At 50.6% G+C, this 19,685-nt stretch overlaps 5 protein-coding genes across 5 annotated transcripts; 2 read left to right on the forward strand and 3 right to left on the reverse strand.

Annotated features, from left to right (window-relative positions):
- Positions 1–480: 480 nt before the first annotated feature.
- On the reverse strand, positions 481–1,932 carry EPUS_06970 (uncharacterized protein; the record flags this gene model as incomplete). Its single annotated transcript, XM_007788082.1, has 1 exon — positions 481–1,932. One exon carries the CDS (start codon positions 1,930–1,932, stop codon positions 481–483), a length of 1,452 nt encoding a protein of 483 aa, XP_007786272.1.
- A 759-nt stretch (positions 1,933–2,691) lies between these two features.
- EPUS_06971 (uncharacterized protein) lies at positions 2,692–3,776 on the forward strand (the record flags this gene model as incomplete). Its single annotated transcript, XM_007788083.1, has 2 exons — positions 2,692–2,862; positions 2,964–3,776. 2 exons carry the CDS (start codon positions 2,692–2,694, stop codon positions 3,774–3,776), a joined length of 984 nt encoding a protein of 327 aa, XP_007786273.1.
- A 1,398-nt stretch (positions 3,777–5,174) lies between these two features.
- EPUS_06972 (uncharacterized protein) lies at positions 5,175–7,880 on the reverse strand (the record flags this gene model as incomplete). The annotated part of the gene is made up of 3 exons (XM_007788084.1): positions 5,175–5,335; positions 5,387–6,582; positions 6,631–7,880. 3 exons carry the CDS (start codon positions 7,878–7,880, stop codon positions 5,175–5,177), a joined length of 2,607 nt encoding a protein of 868 aa, XP_007786274.1.
- A 1,737-nt stretch (positions 7,881–9,617) lies between these two features.
- EPUS_06973 (uncharacterized protein) lies at positions 9,618–11,409 on the reverse strand (the record flags this gene model as incomplete). The annotated part of the gene is made up of 3 exons (XM_007788085.1): positions 9,618–9,881; positions 9,947–11,055; positions 11,253–11,409. 3 exons carry the CDS (start codon positions 11,407–11,409, stop codon positions 9,618–9,620), a joined length of 1,530 nt encoding a protein of 509 aa, XP_007786275.1.
- A 4,243-nt stretch (positions 11,410–15,652) lies between these two features.
- EPUS_06974 (uncharacterized protein) lies at positions 15,653–19,222 on the forward strand (the record flags this gene model as incomplete). The annotated part of the gene is made up of 6 exons (XM_007788086.1): positions 15,653–15,950; positions 16,115–16,181; positions 16,245–16,770; positions 16,825–16,909; positions 17,173–17,604; positions 17,652–19,222. 6 exons carry the CDS (start codon positions 15,653–15,655, stop codon positions 19,220–19,222), a joined length of 2,979 nt encoding a protein of 992 aa, XP_007786276.1.
- Positions 19,223–19,685: the final 463 nt, after the last annotated feature.

Below are 19,685 nucleotides of genomic sequence, written 5' to 3' on the forward strand. Positions count from 1 at the left end.
GGGGAAAGAGGGAGTATGGTTGATTTTAACATTGAACTTTTAGTGATAGCATTTTGTTCTTAATATTTCAAGAATACCGAACTATTAGATCATTATCATCCTCATCATTATTATTTGTGATATTTTGAATAATTCCCCTGTAAACAAGTCGTAAGAAGTTTAGAAAAAAAAATATTGGCCTTCAATATAGGGATTCTAGTTCTTTGGAAGACCAAAAAAATCCAAGGTGTTGGATTGAAATGGTCATCGGCTTATCGAGAACATGTGATGATCGATATGAAAAGGGGGGGTGGTGTCTGGTCTGTGGAGATGTAGACGCGGTTTTCGAGACGTCAAGACTCTAGGTCAAAGGTCCCCGGGGCCGGATGGGATTGGGGTAGGATTGGGACCTGTGGCAAGGTTATTGATGGACCTACTTGTGGGGTCCCGGCTGGGTAAGGGGTGTTGTGTTCTCGGAGGTTTTTTCCCTCTTCTTCATCTTCACGCCCTCTCCCGGACCGGCAATGGCTTCTTGGCGCGCCTTGCCAGCTCCACTGCTCTATGGTAGGCTACGTCGGCGGCGACCTTCTCGACCACCGTGTCCAAAGCTGGTTGTTGGGCGTCGTCGTTGTCGTCTTCTCCTGCGTCTCCTTCGCGTTGCCTGCCTTCTCCTACCAGCGCCGAGAGCAATGCCTCGCAGTCCCAGCATCCGCAGATGGGGTACTCAGCCGCGAAGTGAACGCGGAACAGCGCTGTAGTGCGCGCAAAGCCCCCGCTCAGCGTGCTCTTAACGATGCTATCATCATGATTGACGAACTTGCCGGCGAGCGTCAGCATCGCGGTCCTGTACTCGGCCGCCGAGCACTGGTGCGTGTGCCAGACCAGGTCGATGTCGAGGGTCGGCACCATCATGGTGGTGGGGTGGCGGCGGATCAGTTGAAGGAAGTTGTCGTAGCGGGAACGTGCGCGCCGCAGGGTGCCGCCCAGGGCTGGGCTGCGGATCCAGAGGTGCGCGTTCATCTTGTCAACGAAGCTGGTTTGCCGGATGATGGCTTCTCTGAGCCCAAGAGCGAGCGTGCTGTCGGCGGTTTGCACGCACTGCAAGAGATGATGGGCTGCGGATCCCTGGGTCAGGACATTCAGGGTGGAGTCGTGGTGAGTGCCCACGGTGAATGTTGTGAGGGCTGTCCTCGCGGGAGTTGGTAGGGAGGCCCAGCTTTCCAATTGCGCGAATAGGTCCGCTTCGAGGCCCGTGACCTTCTTGAATGCCTGCGAGGCTTCAGCTCGGAGCTGATACGTCCATGGCCCGTGGTCGATGGCTTGATGGATGGCCCGCCACGGAAAATGCAATTTGTATCCCCTGCTGTCCCGGTAGCGGGATTTGAATGTTGCTGGATTCAGCAGCGCAGCATGCCAGACCATGATGACGTCCAGCGGGGGTAGTCTCTCCTCTAAAAACGTCGGGTGACTATTCCGAGTAGCAGCAGTCGCGCAAGGTGCGCTCTTCCACCAAGCCAGGAATCGCACAACAGCCAGTTCGAGGTATTTGTGCCATTTCTGTTCGCGACGGGTCCAGAGCGTGGTGTCTTTCAACCTGAGCTTGGTGCCATCCCTCCTTGTCACTTCCCGGGGGTTCTCTTTCAGATCGAAGACTGTATCCAGTGTTTCTGACTTGAGGATGCGCTGGCGGAGGACGTAGAATGTCTCGAGGAGCTCCAGGTGAACAGCACATTCTGCTACCGTCGGCAGCAGCGGGGAGGGGTCCGGTGCAGGAGTTGCAGGAGGTGCAGGACTCTCAAGCTGGCCGAAGGTATCGGGCGACGGTATCAATGGCTCTTGGGCTTTTGTCGGGGCAGTCTTGTATCGGGTGGGAAGATGTTTGGCTATGGAAGTCATGGATGCCTGGCTCAACTGATGGAGGGTCTGGTGGCCCACGTCTGATAAGAGAGCCATTGTAGTTTTCACATTTCTGGGGCAGCAGCAGAAGCAGCAGCAGAAGCAGCAGCAGAAGCAGAAGACGGGGACTCGCTAAACGGAAGGCTGTGGACAAAGACTGTAAAGAGTTCTCCCGTCAGTCGACTTGACTTGCCGGTTAATACGTGGTTGATACGTAGTTGGTACGTGGTTGATACGTGGCTGATACATGATTGATACGTGGTTAATATATGGTTGATATATAAGTGATACAATATTGCTATAAGGTGCCTTTAAGTAGTTGATGTACTAACAGTATAGTACTATATTTGCCGAAGTTAGGCTAACGGCTTACAGCCTTATTAAGCACCTGTTATTATTTGTTAACTTATGCAGCATTATATAGATGGGCGTAGGTTTTAAGTTAAGTTAATTTACTATAACTATAATACATAGTACATAATACAGAGCCGTTACTGTGTAACGTTAGACTAGATACTTATTACTTATCACTTATTTACCTGACTAGACATCAACAATACAGTACAATTGATACTTACTCTATCTCAATCTCAATCTCATCAACCTTGCCTGGATCCTAATACAGAATTGAGGCCAAATACGAAAACGCCTTCAAAGACGCCTCCAAAGGCTCCTCGGAAAGATACTCAAAGAGTCGCGACTTGGAACGTTTTGCGATTTATTATCCATCACCCTCGCCCTGAACAAGGTCAGGTGAATCAGGCGAGAGAAGAGCGGCGATGTAATGGTGCCACCAGGCTGCCAACCTGAAGTGATATGGATCTTGCCGTCTGGGCCCTATTCTTCCGAGTGCTCTTCAGTCTCCCCTTTGCCGTCTTTGCCGGCTACTCTATCCATCTCTTCGCCCAGATTGCCAAAGATGAAGACGGAGCCGCTGTCCCCAACTGGACGCGCTTCTATGTCAGCCAGGCAATCAACGCGATCGTGGTGAGTACAATGAGCCAACGGCCCGTGTGACTGTTAGGTCGACCATGGGCATTACCTACCCGGAAAATAGATTTAGATCTAATGAACATTTCTTTTACCAGGGCATTGTAGCAGCAACATGGAATCTCGGGGCCGTGTGGATGACCCGTGGGAAACGAATCGAACCGCAAAGTGTCTACTTATTCTACTACTTCATCATCGATCTCCTGGTTTTGGGAGCTTTGCTTACCGCTACTGCTATTGCGACCCCATACGCTCCCAACACCGTCGCTCAATGCGACCGTCTCAAGACAGCACCTGAGTCGGACCTCCCAGCTCTCTTCAGATATCTTGGTCGCATCAAGAGAGAATCAACTCCTTCGGCATGCAGGAGACTGTTGAGAATTCGCATTCTGGTCATCCTATCTATGTGCGTTTCTTCTCTGGGCGCGACAAGCCTGCTCTCTTCCATGGTTACTGATGTGGGTGTCAGAATCATGACTGGCATCATCGCCAGCCTCACCTTCTTCAAGATAGCGCTGCCGCCCACACTAAGGGGTATCCTTGTCTTCACAAGAAGTGCGGCACAAAGGGGCTGTTGGCCGCGTCGTCGCAGCCCGAGGATGATTCCCAGCCTCAACCACCAACCACTTCCGGAGAGGGACGTGGGAAAGCTGGAAGAGATTAGTGGTCTATTGCCTCAAACACCACCGAACCTTGCCGCGCTATTCCGAATTGACCCCATATCGACCTCAATCGCCAGCAACCTGCACTTCTGCGACCTGACCAACATCAGCCTGGCGTCCAAGGCCAGCTTCGCCACCCTCCTCCCCAACTTTTCGAGCGCCTCCGCATCTCCACCTGCGTCGCCGGCACCAAGCGCCAATGCTGGTGCTGCGCCACCCAAATCTGCACCGGCTGCCAGACGACAATAGCCCTCCCCACCTCGAATCCTGCACCGCATACTGCACCGCGTGCTTCTACCGCACCATCTGCGCCGCCCCGCACCGCAACACCGACAGGCACTCAGAGCGCCTGCAACCATGCCTCCACTCCCCTCTGCTACACCCTAGCACCACATCTCACATGTTGTCGTATGTGTCCGGGCACAGAGCCGAGGTCTCCGAGGAGAGGCCGCTTTGCCGTCGGTGTGCGGCGCTGGCCCCAGCCGAGGCGGTGCGCATCCGGGCGGCCCGCGAGAGGGTCGAGATTCGTTTCCTGGCCCTGCGCCAGGCCACGTGTGCCGAGTGTAGGAGGGAGTTGCCCCGAGCAGCGAGGCGGTGGTGGGCTTGTGCGCGCTGTAAAAGGGCCTGTTCCTGGGACGGCCATCCGGGGTGGGGAGGGAAGGGCAAACAAGGCTAACCTTGCGGGGACCGGTGAGAATGGTGCGAGGGTGGTGAGGAGGTAGGTATCTTATCTTCGCTTCCCTTCAGGTTTCTAATGAATCCGAACATGATTAACGTGGCAACGACACAGCAGTTGGTTTTATGTCGATCCCATTTTGCTATCGTTAACATCCTCAGGCTATCGCGCAAAACATGCCTAGGGAGTGCCCGGAGGCCCAGACCTGCAGGCCTCCGGCGCAGTGAACTCAGGACCGGAGGATCCTGTTAGGCCATAGGCTGCTATTGCCGATAGTAGATCGGTATGCCATAGTCTAGGTCTAGTTGTTAGTATAGCGCTTGCCGTCAGTCAAGTAGCAGCTGGCTGACGAAGGGAAACAATCCGACTGTTACAACACCGATCCTTTGACGTCTCATTTGCGATGGGCTCCCATGCCGAATAACCGGTAGCTTTGTTTTTCTCTGTGCATCAAGACGCTCCTTTGTCAGTGATTGACAAGTAAATAATCGATGCTTCATAGATTCGAGCTATTAGTCCTTCAGAGTGCCCATTGATCTCTACCATGTAAGCCAATTTCCGTTTATAATCGACAGACTTACTTCAAGTCGATAATTAATCAACACGGGTATCGTATAGGTATCTTAGTTTTAATCCTTGTTGACTGAAATAAAAGTTTATCCGTTAGAAGACTAAGAAACGATGAATATCGTCGATCAAGTCGTTATTATAATCTTATCACCGATACGGCCGAGTATGCGAGTATGACAGACTCGTTATGACAGGGACAGGGACTCTCGAATCTTGACATTTCCTTTTTCTTGCGTTCGTTCTCTCTCTCTCTCTTTCTCTCTCTTTCTCTCTCTTTCTCTCTCTCTCTCTCTCTCTCTCTCTCTCTCTCTCTCTCTCTCTCTCTCTCTCTCTCTCTCTCTCTCTCTCTCTCTCTCCCACCACCCCCACCACCACCACTACCACAACTACCACATCCGCCTTCACGACACCCACTCCCACACTTGCCTCCACATGCAATCGCACAGCCTCCCGCACAGCCATGCGCCATTCCCCCACACCCAAAGCCCCCCGGCGGCCAGAACTGCGACATCCGCCGGATGTTTGAGGTATGCTGGGTCAATGGCGGGCTGCGTGGTGGGATCTAACCACAGTGTTAGCTCAATTCATAGGGCTTGCAAACGCTAATCCTCACCCGAGCTCGTTATATGGACACTGCCACGCGATGCAGGATATTGCAGGCATACAGCTAATGTTATGCCATTTGGCTGCGAGAGGTCTGCTGGAGGCGGCGGCGGCGGCTGCTGCTGGGAAGGAGGAGCAGCATCTGGATGGCGAGGCCGGTGCAACCATGCCGTCCTTTCGCGGAAGCTTCTCGACTTCGCCATCGCGACCGCCGCGGCGAGGAGAATATCCTGCGCCAGCAACACAACCAGGCGATTGCGCATCCACGGCAGGCCAGAAAGGTGCTGTGCTTGCCCCGGCTCCGGCGGGTAGAGATGCCGGCCCCGCGCCAGATGCAGAGAGATGACAGACCACGAGTCGAAGGGAAAGGCCAAGACGTGCTTTGCAAGATTGCAGTCCCCGCACTGCGTTGGATACCGGCCGTATGCCTCAGTGCAATCCCACGGGAAGACGTCTTGGTACGGGTAGAGAGGCCCACCGAAGCCGCCCCAGTCGTACCAATACTCCATGAGCGTGTCGAGCATGTCGGATTCATCGTGCCGCCCGTAGCGGAACTTCAGGAGGTACTCCTCCGTAAGCCCGTTGGGCACGTCAAATTTGGAGCGGGGGATCGCTTTGCTGTAAGCGCCTGGTCGGCAGACAAAGCTGATTAGGTAAAGAGGTCCCAAGATAGTGGCTTGCTTGTCCTCGTCAAAGATAGAAATATCCGTTGGCGCCACTAGGGGGAGAAAAAGTTCCTTGTCGAGAAGGTTGTCGCAGAAGTTTTGGCAGTTGTTGGTATGGAAGTCCCAGCGTAGGGGGACGGCGACATCAACGAGCCGCTTGGCTAAGCTTGCTAGATAAAGAGAAATCCGTGGCCCTAGGTACTCCTTAAGTTTTGCCATGAGGATTTGCAAGCATTCCTCCAAGATGGCTGCTGCCACAGCTGCTCCCAAACCAGGGTCAACAATCTGATGGCTCGCTTCGATCAGAGCATCAATGATTTCATCTTCCAGCTTTTCCTTAAAGAAGCAGGAAAAGGCACCTCCCACCACTTGTTTCATGATCGTCTTGTAGCGCTTCGGTTCCCGTTCCCTCTGCTGAGAATAAAGGGTGCGGTTGGTGATACCAGCAACCAGTAAACTGTGTTTGATGTCTTCGCCTGAGTCTCGTAGAACCTGTAGATTGGGGGGATCACGGCTTGTTATGAGAGCGCCGCCGTGAGTACTGTTCAGTCAGCATATCACTTTTGGGAGAAAGAGATGCTGTACACACTACTTGCCACCGTTTTCGATCAACACAGGGCCAATCCGCAGCGCCATATGGACGTTACCATAGGGGTATTTATCCGCTGTCGAACGTAAAAAGAATGGAATGTCGCTGTCTTCGCCATCTGTGATACCGGCCGACTTCCCAAATTCTGCTGTCCTGACACTCGGATCAAGCAGACTAGACCTCCCTTGCACCATTTGGGCCTTGCCTGACTTTTTAGCCTTTCTGGATTTCTTTTTGAGCTCCTGGATTCTTTCCTCTTTTCGCGCTTCATCAACTCTCTTGATCTCGCTCAACTTGGTCCGCTTCTCTAGCTTGGAGAGTGTAGCCTGATATCTTGCTTCGGCGACCAACTCCCCAAGATCCAGTAGGCCACAGTGAAGTGATGCAGGCGGCAGCTCGGCGCCGCGGTGCGCATCCCCTTTATCTACAGGAAACAGAGCTCTAGAACGGCCATCGCCGTCAATTCGCTGTACTGTGCTGCAGCGGCATATTTGCCGACTGATCTGGGGGGTGATGCTTTGCGAGAGGACGCTCTGCTTGTACGACTTCAGAAGCTGTGGTTGGGCATAGTGGTGCCTCGTATAGCAGCTCTCGCAGATGACTATATTACCATGAGCTGTGTCGCTTCGGAAAGAGGAGCCGCAGATGACTGCGTGGCATCTGGTACACAGCTGAGGGGCAATTACTGGCATACAAGCCATATCCAGGCCTCGAAAGCACAGTTGCGGGACCGCAGCTCTCTTCCAGAAAGACGACAATACTTCCGGCTCTCGATATTCTATGACTTTGTCGATATCCAGGAATCCGCCTGCTTGCAAAAGCATGCGAGCGCGCCGTCTCAGGGTAGAAATGGGTCTTCTTTCTGTGAGGGCCGCTCTGATACCAGATTTGAGAGACGAGCTCTTGTAATCTGCCAGAAGATCTCTGGCCCGGTCACGTAAAGCTTCTTCATAGCTAGGCGGCGGGTCTTCCTTCTTGTCGTGCAACTTTTCGTTGTGACGATGGGCAAAATCCCACGAAGTCTCACTGACTTGGTCCAGAAACGTATCATAGCCATGAATGAAGTCATCTTCCTCGTCCGGAAGCACTGTTTCCGTGTACTCAGGTTGCTGCCACCTTTTCAACGTCATCAGGATATGCGCTAGCTCCCGCTTCACTCCATCCCAGTACATATCCAGGAGAGCCTGGTGAAGATAGGCGTCCGCAGGCCCAACCCCTTTCCAGGGAGTCTTTGGCGCATCGGGCGCCATTGCTACTTTCTTGGACAATCGGTTCCACAGAGCGAGACGAAAAGCATGAGGCGATAGAGACGCTCAGAGTGGAGAATGCCACCGGAAATGCTCTCGGTCCGGAACAAGGCAATAAGATGGGAACTGATGATGGCAATGGGAGAACCAAAAAGCAATGTTGAAGATGGCATATGCAACTAACCTTGTGTGCAAAAATGTTCTTACGAGGCGGAGCGGAGCCTCAGGATCACAATCGCGTAGGCTGACCAATTAAAGCAAAGGCTTTTACCAATCAAAAATAGCAAAGTTTGACAAGTCTATGTTGTCAGAATCCCTACGTATATGATACGTATCTGTTAGGTATTAGCATGATGGTACAGGGGTCCCCGCATGCAAAACGCACGAAACGCTCTTGTAACTGTTACGCCCTGTTATTTATGGCAGTGAGCATTGCTATACGAATTGAACGCCAAATGCTGTTTCTGAGCTGTTACAGTAATGCGCTTCTATAGCTATTAGTATGAGCAAATGCTCCTCTTGATAGGAGTAACTCAATCAAGTGAATTGGCACCTCCGTACGCTGTTTGCTACTACTTCTAACATATGTTACGCTGAAATTGAGGTGAAACTAAGAATCGATTCTTTGGGATAACTAATAAGACTTGCTTAATGTCAATATGATTTCGTAGGTATCTAGAGTCTAAAATGGTAACGGTTGTGGCTGAGAAAGTGTGGTGACTGTTGGAATTGGCCGTCAGCCAATCCCTGGCGTCGCGTGTCACGTGACTGCGCACGTGCCACTCTGCACAGTATTTAGCCTCTCCTCCTTCTGAGATAGACTCTGCAGGTACTACGTAGTAGATAGAATACCACTCATCCACTTCACCAGTAACCGTGCGGGTTTAGCATGGAGGCTTAGCTTAACGAACACTTGTAAGTAGTGCTATGGTTATGACCCGCAGGCGTGACCAGCGCTTGGCGTTATTATTGTCTTGGCGAATGCTTAGCGAAGCTGGCATACTAGTACTTCTACTGTTTCTTCCTTGCAACCTTCTTCTTCCTCTTTAGCTTTTTCAATTGACTCTATTTCAACGATATATTCTAGCCTTTCTAGCTATTCCGCCACCCTAGCTATCACGTGATGATTCAAAAATGTAAGTAGGAGAGTGTATCAAGAGACAATCATCTGCTGTGCTGCTCTGCACAGCGTCGGCGCGGAGGGCCGTTGGCGCTCAATTACTGTTGCCCCCCAATATATACTTATCCCTTCTCCTTTCATCATTGCCACCTGTGGCCGTGACAGCATAATCTGCAAACACCCCGACTTCATCGAGTGGGTGCGATTCTGCCCTGCAAAAAGCTCCAAAGAACAGCATCACAATAACAAGGTACATTTATAGGTCTTTATACGATCCCCGCCGGGACCTCTTTTATCGACAGTCCTGGCGTACGGACTCGATACGTCAAGGACGATGATGAATTTGTATTGGATACTCTGAGAAAGGGGAAAGGAGAATTGAATTTTAAGACCAGCCGGTAAGGAAGAACGAGATGGGCATTTAGCGTAGTTTGAACACACAATCCGCATCGACTAAATTCTACCCTGAGCTCCCTACTTTGATTTAGAGCAACTACTTAATAGCACGCGATTACTGCAATTGGTTACTTGGGCATATTCGTTGACAAGACTGCCTGAGATTGCTCCTAAATTCGCATTCAGTCGTAATCCAAAGTTAGCGACAGCCGCCTCAATCAGAATTATCGCAAAAGAGAAGAAAGTTTGAAGAACATCGCCGTCCCACCGCCTCGCTCGTCTACAACATCGATGCTGGTCCCGACAAGCTGTTTCGGTGTCATAGTCTGCCGATGCACGACCGAATATAGAGCAAAAGGGCCAGCCGCGCCGATCAAGTCGAGCTGCACCGTGGTTGAGAAATCCATTTTCGGGCTTATGCTCCCAGGCTGCGGCACCGGAAGTGCGATGGTTCCTTTCAAAGCGCGAGGAGGATTGGAACTTCGTAGCTGGATAGTCAGGACAGTTAGAAAAGTTGCTCAAGAAACAGGCGGAATACATGAAGTAGACTTACAGCGGCGGTTATGTTGAAAGTGAGCTCTTGCGCTGGACCGAAAAGTTGGAACGCAGCCCTACCAAGACTGACGGACGACAGGGCCGGAACTACGAAGAGTGAATCTTGCAATGGGAACCGTTGGTCGCCAACTTCGATGCCGGACAGGCCGCTGCTTCCCTCAAATGAGATAGTGAATGGATAGTGGAAGGTAGGTCCATAGATGCCGTTGCTGCGGTCTGTGTTGTCAGTGGTTGCTTCGACGCTGGTCCGTGAGAGACGTCGCATCCGATCAACGACGGTAATGGTCAAGCTGCTAGGTGCGGAAGCATATCCTCCGGTCTCGATATATCTCAAGAAACCCGAAAGAGTCATCTTGCCGCTCCAGTCAACATTCAGGGAGAGATTGGAATATTTCACACTGCCTGGGTCGATTGGAGGCGTCAGTTTGACTCCTTTGGGAACCGTGTCAATCATTCGGGTGAAGAGAGTCGCGCAGGTTGATCGAAACTGGTCTGTAGATTGTGCCAGCTTCTGCACTGTAGCGTTCCCGTCCGAGGAATAGAGACGCAGATCTGATTGCACGGTCTTGTTGGTAGTGGTGACTAGAGGGCCCCCTTTATTCCCGGTCCCATGAATATACTGCTGGACAACACTGTTATCAAAGTTCGCGACAGTGTCATCCCACCCGCTCCGGCCTACAGTGTTGTTGACACCGACTGCTGACTCGGGGACAATCTGAGGGAATTCATCATGATGCACCCCTCCCATGGTATGGCCACAAGCGGTCAGTGCTATTGCATCTTTCTGATTAAATCCCGCGCCTGAGAAATGAGTCAGGGTTGTCTTGACATCGGACTCGGGCTCCGGCACTCCAGAGGCGCCTGGCCCTGTGGCATCTATGCGGCCGCCACGAAGGGGGATCTGAGGACCTCCGCAAGCGCCGACAGACATTGCAGCTCCTAGCGCAATAAGATCCGCCATTGATAACTTGTCGTTAGTGAAGAAGCTGAACCAGAACAGAGAGTCGTTGAAGGCAACCCCGAAGTTTTCCGGACGATGTGTCTCGAATCCGATAGATGCATCGATGCCACCTGTTCCCGCCGCAACGTCCGCTGTCACCATATCATCTACCGGAGATTAGTCAGTTCGCTTTGATTTCTCAAGTCGCTTCATGGAAGGAGGCTATTCGATATTGGGTCATGAATAAACAGATTAGGGTTGCTGACAAAGAACTCAGCTCTTAACCACATCAGAAAAACTGCAGTCTGGAAACCCCCTCGAGTTCTTCATACAGGTTGCGAACATTGCAAGAAAGTGGCCTTACGGAAAGCAGCACGTATCCATTGGGCCGCAGACTGCCGTCCCAATGTCTGGTCAAAGCGAGGGCCGGTAGGATCAATATATTGGGTGCAAGGTGTAATGGCGAACTTGAAGCCCGCCGGGCCGGCGTCATCCAAGTAGAGACGCTCAAGTTCGATCATTGTATGTTCTTGCGAATTTGGAAGCATTTGAGGAGAAACCACCCTGATTAACGCAGCCAAAAGGCCGATGCCTCCCAGAGTTGAGAGCATGGCAACAGATCATAAATGATATTGATATCGGGAGAAAAGTGCAACGTGAGAAGTAAAAGCTCAGTACAAAACCACCTCAAAAAGAGCGATATATAGTAGCAGTTGTGCAAAGCGACTCAGACCCATCCTATCCACCAGAGCGAAACAATATTAGTATTTGATCGGCAAGCAATACACTGAGCATGGAGGCTAGCTGATTCTGCAACGTGGGAAATTATTTCTCGGAACCGTATCAACCACGCCATTTTCCGATTCCGGTAGCACCTGGGATAACAGCATCCACTAAATATCACTGCCGTAAGGGAGAAGAAGCTTGAGGTAAGAGTCAGGTCTTGGGCATGCGAAAGGTTTTATGACTTTGAGGCGACCGCTCCAATCTCAATGGTGTTTATCGACTTTGAAGCACACATACGGCCCCCAGAGCATCGACAACAGTTGCCGGAAATTTGGAAATTTCACCCACTTGCCCGTCACTGCAATTCGTCCAGCTAGCACATATTACAGTCCGGAGTCGCATTATAGCTGGCAATTCGGATCCGATCACGCGCAATATAGTACACTAGCAGACCACAGGACCTAGCAATGGTGTTCTGTCAACCTGCTGTGCAGGGTGTGTGTAGAAAGCAAGTTGTTCGATAGCTAGGGGGGTAGAGAGCGTAGATCTATGTACAATTAGCTGTGTCGTACAGCGAAATTAGAAGCGAAATTGCGGTAGAAATTGACCAATCAAAAGCAGGCGAAACGCAGGGGCTTCGCGTAGAAATCCCAACTAATGAGCGCTCATGCACATACCTTCAAATCAAACTCTAGATAAGCTTGGCCGCTATCAGGGGAGCAGATTGTACTTGACCTCTTCTTTCAAACCATTTTGGAGCTCGCTACCTGCTTAAAGGGTAAACATTATCCACTTCCGACTCGACAAGCACCACAGGATTTCAATTCGACGGCAAATAGAAGCTTGAGTTCAGAATCAGGGCCACCATCAATCAAGCAGATTTTTGGCGGAGGAGTGTCCCAACTTATTCTGTCTCTTCCTGATCTGCCCAGTGTCCAAAAGCAAAACACGAGAAAGCATGATCCGGTATGACAGTCATACAAGTATCTCATCGATATCTTTTGGCTGGAGCATAAGCAAACTCTCGACATTCCCCACAAACCAGATCTCTGCATCTGATTTTATGACACCATTTTGACACACCACTGTCCTGCTGAGAGCTCCCAGGTGCGGTACTTCAAATCCAAGCTGGATTCGTAGTACCGACGCACATAAAACCACCACATGAACACCTCAATAATCAGGAACAGCTTCCAACGCAGATCTAGATGACTATGACCATTATTGCGACCTTGCCAACAACTCGGACAAGGAAAAGACCTTCTTCCCCGCTTCGCAAAGGTTCGAGGCTGATTCCACAGGATTGTCATTCCCCAACAGATCTAACGATATAGTCTTGTAGTCCTCGAACGATGCGGCATCCCAGCTAGATTGGACCATAGGGAATCAGATTGATTCTCGGTTACATGTCCTTCTTGGAACAGGTCGATCTTGATATCTCGCAATGGAAGGCATCTTTTGTGTGACCGGACAAACTCAATCTCATCATAGACACTCACCCATGGTGATTTGTTTCAGATTCACCCGTCATTTGACCGTTATACCTTTGTGGAGCACGTGTATCGATCTCAACCCTGGTTGACAGATCCACATCGGACGCTACGATGCTCCTTTTCCAGCTCTTGAACTTCTTACGGCTTCCTTGCCACCTTCACTGTCGTAGAACGTGATTAGTCGCGTTTCTCCCGCTATTCTTGGTGTGCCTAACGCCCGTGTCGTAGGAAACCATTCAGAAATTGCAGCTACACAGAAAGCATTCCACGCCACTTGGGTTTCGTCTTGATTTGGGATGAAAAATAGTTGTCTGCAGAAAAACGCGACTGTTCACAGCTCGGTGGAAGGCTTGGTTGACTCTTTGACTGCGAAGGAGACCCTGAGGAGATAAGTACGACGATATAAGCACCAGAAGTTCTTCCAGAGCAAAGAGCCGAAGAGCGACGACGCTAGAAGAAGGTTGTGCTTCCAGCCTTTTTTGCATCTCCAGAAAGTCACGTACTACCTGCATGTTAGGTCGGATGATATAGTGAGGGGGGTTCGCTAGTTGCTCTCTTTCTTTCAACCGTCGTGCGGCCGTATTAAGGCGAGGGAGCAGTTGAGTTGCAAGGAAGGGCTGGCGATCGTATGAGGAGGGGTACACCAAGGCTTGAATATCTGAAGCGCAGGGGTATGGTCTTTATAGATCTAGCATTGAAAACAATAGTAGGTCAGGGCAATCTGCAGTAGCACGCAATATCCCAATCATTTCACGCTAAATCATTCCATTACCGATCGGGTTGACAACGATATATGGCGTCAAGGTAGGCCAGCGCCTTCCTCCCTTGACAGTGGGAAGAGTGTCCGCCATTTTGGGAGAAGTTGTGAACGGATAGGTAGCCCGCTGGGTTGGTGAACTTAATGGATCGCTTGTTACCGACTCAGCCTAGATTACCACTCCTCAAGCCATACTTATGCCAGTGGCCACGCAAAAGTGTGGTCCAGGCCAACTGACCTGGCCTTGGATCCCTGTTGCATGTAAGACCACATGACGGTTCTCCTGTGTGGCTCAATGCCCCATCAACCCAAGAGGGGTTTGATGTAGGACCCCACGTCTGCTGCCTTGTTGTCACGAAAAGATCCATGACCCACCGAATACCTCGTCATTCACCCAGTCTACCGCCTCTCACATCAGCCCGATGCAACCCCATCATTTAGTGGCCTGGCTTCCTGTCACTATGAGCATGTAGGTCTTGTACCGTCTGATATGGTCCTGGGCTCCATGCTGGCCACTCCTAGCCTGGCATGGATCAGATACAATTTTCACCATGTATTGATCCGATTTGTCTTCATCACCGTGTCGCCCCTGTCGTGTCACCCCATGCCTCATGCCAGTCACTTCCCTCTTTGGATATGGATGCCGTGGGACAGGAATATTCGCCACCTGCTAACTATAGCACATCTTCTTGCCAATCACGACGAGACGCTAAAGCTTGCATTTTTTGGATGTATCGCTCTTGATGTAAAAAAGCGGACTCCTCTTCGCGCCATTGATAAAGTATGGTTCCCACGAAGTCAGTAACGGCTTTGAAAGTAGGGACTCTATGATGACCCATACCCTGATTGGACCGCCAAGAGCCATTCAATGTAGCCCTTATCCAACATACCAATGGCTCGCGGTGATGGCATTCATTTAACGAGGCTTATAACAGATCGTCTTCCCCACTGAGCGAGAAAATCTTTTGTTAGCGCTTTCTTGGTTCGGACTCTCTGGAGTCCCAAGGGGTTTCGTCTCAAAGTGGAAGGGCCGAAGGCCTAGATCTGCTTTAAGCATAAGGAAAGATAGCTGTCAGATTTAGGCCGCATATACCATATTTAGCATTGACGCGAGATGACGAAGTTGGTGGACAAGCACCTACCCCACCTTCTCGCGACCTTCCCATGATGCTGCATGCAGTGTGCTGCCATGCACTTTCGAGGTCACACTAGCGCAACTGTCGCGTAGATCTTTCTTCTTACGATGTTGAGGAAGACAATCAAGGAACCATCAGAGGCCTCACTTATCCACCATGCAGGTGAAAACACTATCCGAGGCAATTGAGCCTTCAGCGAGAAAAGATCTGGCAGAGTGGTTGGCATTTCTTGCGTAATGCAGAGCCAGTCTGATAACCCTAAAGATGTCGACGTCGTGGCTGTTTGCTCCGAGGAAAATCAATAACAGAAAGGGCTTAGCTGTGAACTAGATACTGTGCGTTGCAAAACTGTTGCGAATTCTTTGGCGGTACCCTCGAATTGCTGGCGCCGCAGAGCAGACTGTGATGAGGGTAGAGGATAGCCATTTGCCACCTAATTACTTATCGTATATGGCGTGCTGAAACGCCGACTTGCCGAATCCGCAGTCGAATCTGGCATCTGGCTGCCCAGAGACAGGCCGAGCCAAACGCAGACAAATTACAGAATCATATTCAGCTCTCTTCTTTGTTTAAGGCGCCATTCATTCCTTATCTGTATGTCACTGTCTTTGACCGCATCGCATGAGGGGAAATATCCATTACCGCCACCACTATGACGGACGCTTTTGAGATCCGAACAATGAAGAGGAAGAACGTGAAGGGTCTGACACTTAGCCCCAGGTTGCTGCCGCCTCCTACTGGCGACGTGCAGATATCTAGTGCCACCAGCAGTGACGAAGGAAGAGCGGATAACCCTGAGATCACAGTTGACTTCAGATTTGATTTGAAGGCGGGGTACTCGAAGAACAACTTGAAGGCAAAGGAGTGGATCGTGCTGAAAAATCTTGGGCAGGGAGCTGAGGGACAAGTGACAAAGGTCCAGCACGTGGCTACAAAGTTGATAATGACACGTAAGGTAGGATAAGAGTACCGCGACCTTGGAGTCTGACCACGTTCATGCTCACATGACTTTCCCTTGCAAAGATCCTTCACGTTGATGTGAAGACGGCCGTCCGGAAACAGATAACACGAGAGCTACAAACCATGCGTGACTGCAATTCTAAATACATTTTAGCGTTCTTTGGGGCCATTCAGAATGATGGAGGTGAAGTGGTGATGTACAGGGAGTATATGGATGTTGGGTAATTACCCCTTGTCGGTTACATCTGTACATAACATTTTCTAATGCCAGCCTCCTCACATAGTTCCCTCGAAACTATCTCACAAGCTTTTGGTCCAGTCCGCATGGATGTATTAGGCAAGATTGCAGAGGCAATCCTAGGCGCTCTCACATATCTCTATACATATCATCGCATTATACATCGGGACGTGAAGCCCTCCAAGATGCTTGTCAACTCGTGTGGCCAAATCAAGCTGTCCGACTTCGGAGTGTCTAGCCATTTAATAAACTCAATCACGGAGACCTTTGTCGGCACCCGTATCTACTTGGCTCCTGAGCGGGTGCAGGGCTCACCATACACCGTCAAGGCTGACGTGTGGGCCGTTGGGCTAACATTGCTGGAGCTCGCGATAGGAAAGTTTCCATTTGGCATGGACGAAAATGATGCAACAAGTAGTCCGCTAGGTGTGATAGATCTAATCCAACGAATCGCAGTGGGGCCGTCGCCACGCCTTCCAAAGAGCAATATATTTCCCACAGTCCTTGAGAAATTCATTGAAAAGTGTCTCATGAAGGACCCCAAGGACAGGCCGACACTCCTGGAACTATATGTATAGGGCGCCGGCTGAGATAAACACCTTACAATATTCACTGACTTAGTACAGGAACATGATGCCTTCCTCCTTGCAGCAAAGCGCACCCCAGTCGATCTCAAGGCATGGGCGGTTGGTTTGATGGAGCGTCAAGACAGTAAGTCTCACCTCACCGCCCGTCTATCACCCTCAGCACGTGTCCTGTAAATTGAGTAAAATAGCTTATAATATTATCGTGGCTGGGTACCGAATTCCTGAACCCTAGAGGTGTTATCTGGGCTGGGTTGAAAGCTGCCGTCTGTCTGAATCCCTCGAACAAGGTGAACGCCCCGGCTTGCTCTTTATCTGTCTCTGTAACTCTATTTTCATTGACCACTATTCTCGCCGATTCCACGTTATCTTAAGTCTGACTGTTTTCAGGATTGCCTGAGAGACTCTCTGAAGAAACATTGCTGCTAAGCAAAGCGGACCCAAAAGCAGGTCCAAGGCCTGATGAGCTGGGCGGATGCTCAGCCGAAGACAGGATGACTCTTGCACCATTCATCAGAGGTTTGCAGAAGTTGACTTCAATGGAATCGCTGGAAGCGACCAAGAAACATTGCGTGCCTTCTCTGTGTCATCATTGTAAACAACTGTTAGATTCGGATGTGGGACTTCGGGGGTCTGGCAAGTTGAAGCGGCGGGAAGTCGAAGATGGCGCACGCAGACTTAAGTGCCCACTCTGCCAATTGCTTGTTGATTGTCTCCCGCCGGTCACAGCTTCTCACATCTCAAACACAACTTGCTCCTCAGGACGATCGCACATGGTGCAAAATACGACCCACGCAGTCCTGAAGGTCGGTCTTCTCAATGGTACGTAATTTCTTCCAGATAGCTATGGGGTCTACTGATGTCGTCAGAGTTTATGGACCCCATAATGAAAATAGGCGCTCAATTTGAAGATTGGAATACCCAATCTCATTGCGCCTTTCAGATGGCAGCAGCGTGGAGTTATACGTGTCTCACAAGCCACAGTAAATGCATGGGAGCTGCGGAGCTTGCATTGCCGGTCTTACCAACACGAGTCATTGACGTGGAGCCGTCCGATGGGTCGAAGGATGTACGTCTCCACTCCGGTGAAGGTGAGCGAGCCTTCTATTTTACATTGAGCTACACTTGGAATCAAAGTAAAGCTGCGCCTTTCCAAACCGTCGGATCCAACCTGGATGCATACAAACTCTCGATTCCGCTCTTAACGCTCCCGCAAACCATGCAGGATGCGATTCTCATCACCAGAAGGTTTGGCGTCCGGTACCTATGGATTGATGCCCTTTGCATCATACAAGACTCTGAGGACGATTGGCGGTCCGAAGCAAAGCAAATGGCGAGGATATACAAAAATGCGCTGTTGACCATCGCAGCAGCTGCCGACACCATCGAAGGAACCCAGGGCTGCTTTCGACCCCGGTCGCGACTGCGGACGCGCCCCTTCGACTCCAACTCAGCATGGCCCAACGGCTGCCCTAAATATATATTTGCTAGTCGTAGACTCACCGGGGATGGAGCGAGGCCTCTCAGCACCTTGGATACAAGAGCGTGGGTTCTCCAGGAGCAACTTCTCTCCCCTCGTGTGCTCAGCTACTCCAATAAAGAGCTATATTGGGATTGCATATCTCTCAATGCTTCTGAAACATTTCCAGACGGTATACCCGATTTCTACGACGCGAAGATGAAATCCCTCGACTTTCGGCTGTTCAAAGAAGCAATTCTTGGTGGTAGCGAGACGAATATAAGTCATGAACAGTTCCACACTTCGTGGATGAAGGTCGTGGAAGAGTACTCGGAGCGCAAAATGACGCGAGAGAGGGACAAGCTCGCAGCTTTGCTAGGAGTAGCCAAAGAGGCTGCTATCTTTCTCAAAGACGAATTCCTGGTCGGGCTGTGGAGGAGCCGGCTTTGGAGACATTTGCTGTGGTGGGTCAAAGAGCCGGACATGTGTATACGACCTCGGAATTTCACCGCTCCGACCTGGTCTTGGACCTCCATAAATGCGCCTATATCGTACGAACTTCTTGGCCTCGATCGAGATGTTGATGTATACCAGTGTATTGAAACCATCCACGTTGAGGCGGAGTCCAATCAAACTCTTCCCCTTCTCTCCGGCAAGCTAGTCGTTCGTGGAAAGTTGGTTCCCATGATGGCCCAGGGCCCACAAGACGCCTCCGGATCCAGTGCCCTGGCTAACCTGCCTGCGCCAATGTGGAGAGAGGACATCGTGGGAACTGACCCAGCCTCAGTGCAATGCTTGATCGTTGCGGTCTCCTCGTGCTATGTTTACGCACTTGGTCTTGTGGCTCTCGAGGATGCAGAGCATCATTATAACCGCGTCGGAATGGTTAATTGGAGAGCTCGCCCTAGGGTATTTGGTTGGGATGAATGGACAGGGAAGTGGGGTGATGCAGGAGAATTGGAAACTATTACTTGCTTGTAAAATTCGACGGCTAGGGTTTCTCACCTTTATTTTTTTGGTTTGTAATATCGCCTACATACTTTTATAAACCTTGATCAGAATTTGTATGGTCCAGACATATGGTCCCAACTCCACATCATATCACCATTTCATCTTTCTAAGTTTTCAGCCAATCAATCGAGCTTGGCTGTTCCCTCCCGAATGTATTGTATTACAGCATAGTCTGTACCCATAGTACAAACACAAAGCATTTCACAGGGTGGACCTAGATATAGTAAGCTGTTGGCAATAGCGATCCTTTATTAAAATGTTTGTCGAAATATCCAGTTTGCCACGAGCAGCAGCAGGAATGATGAAACGATGGCATTTGCAGCCTGAGCACCGCTCGAATACAGCGGAACATTTTAGTGGACAGAACGGACCCAAGGATTCCATTTTTGTTGGATGCAATATGGGCATAGATAACCGCCTCTCTCTAGCCCCC

This window comes from Endocarpon pusillum (assembly GCF_000464535.1).
Source record: "Endocarpon pusillum Z07020 unplaced genomic scaffold C711795, whole genome shotgun sequence".
Taxonomy (NCBI): Eukaryota; Fungi; Ascomycota; class Eurotiomycetes; order Verrucariales; family Verrucariaceae; genus Endocarpon; species Endocarpon pusillum.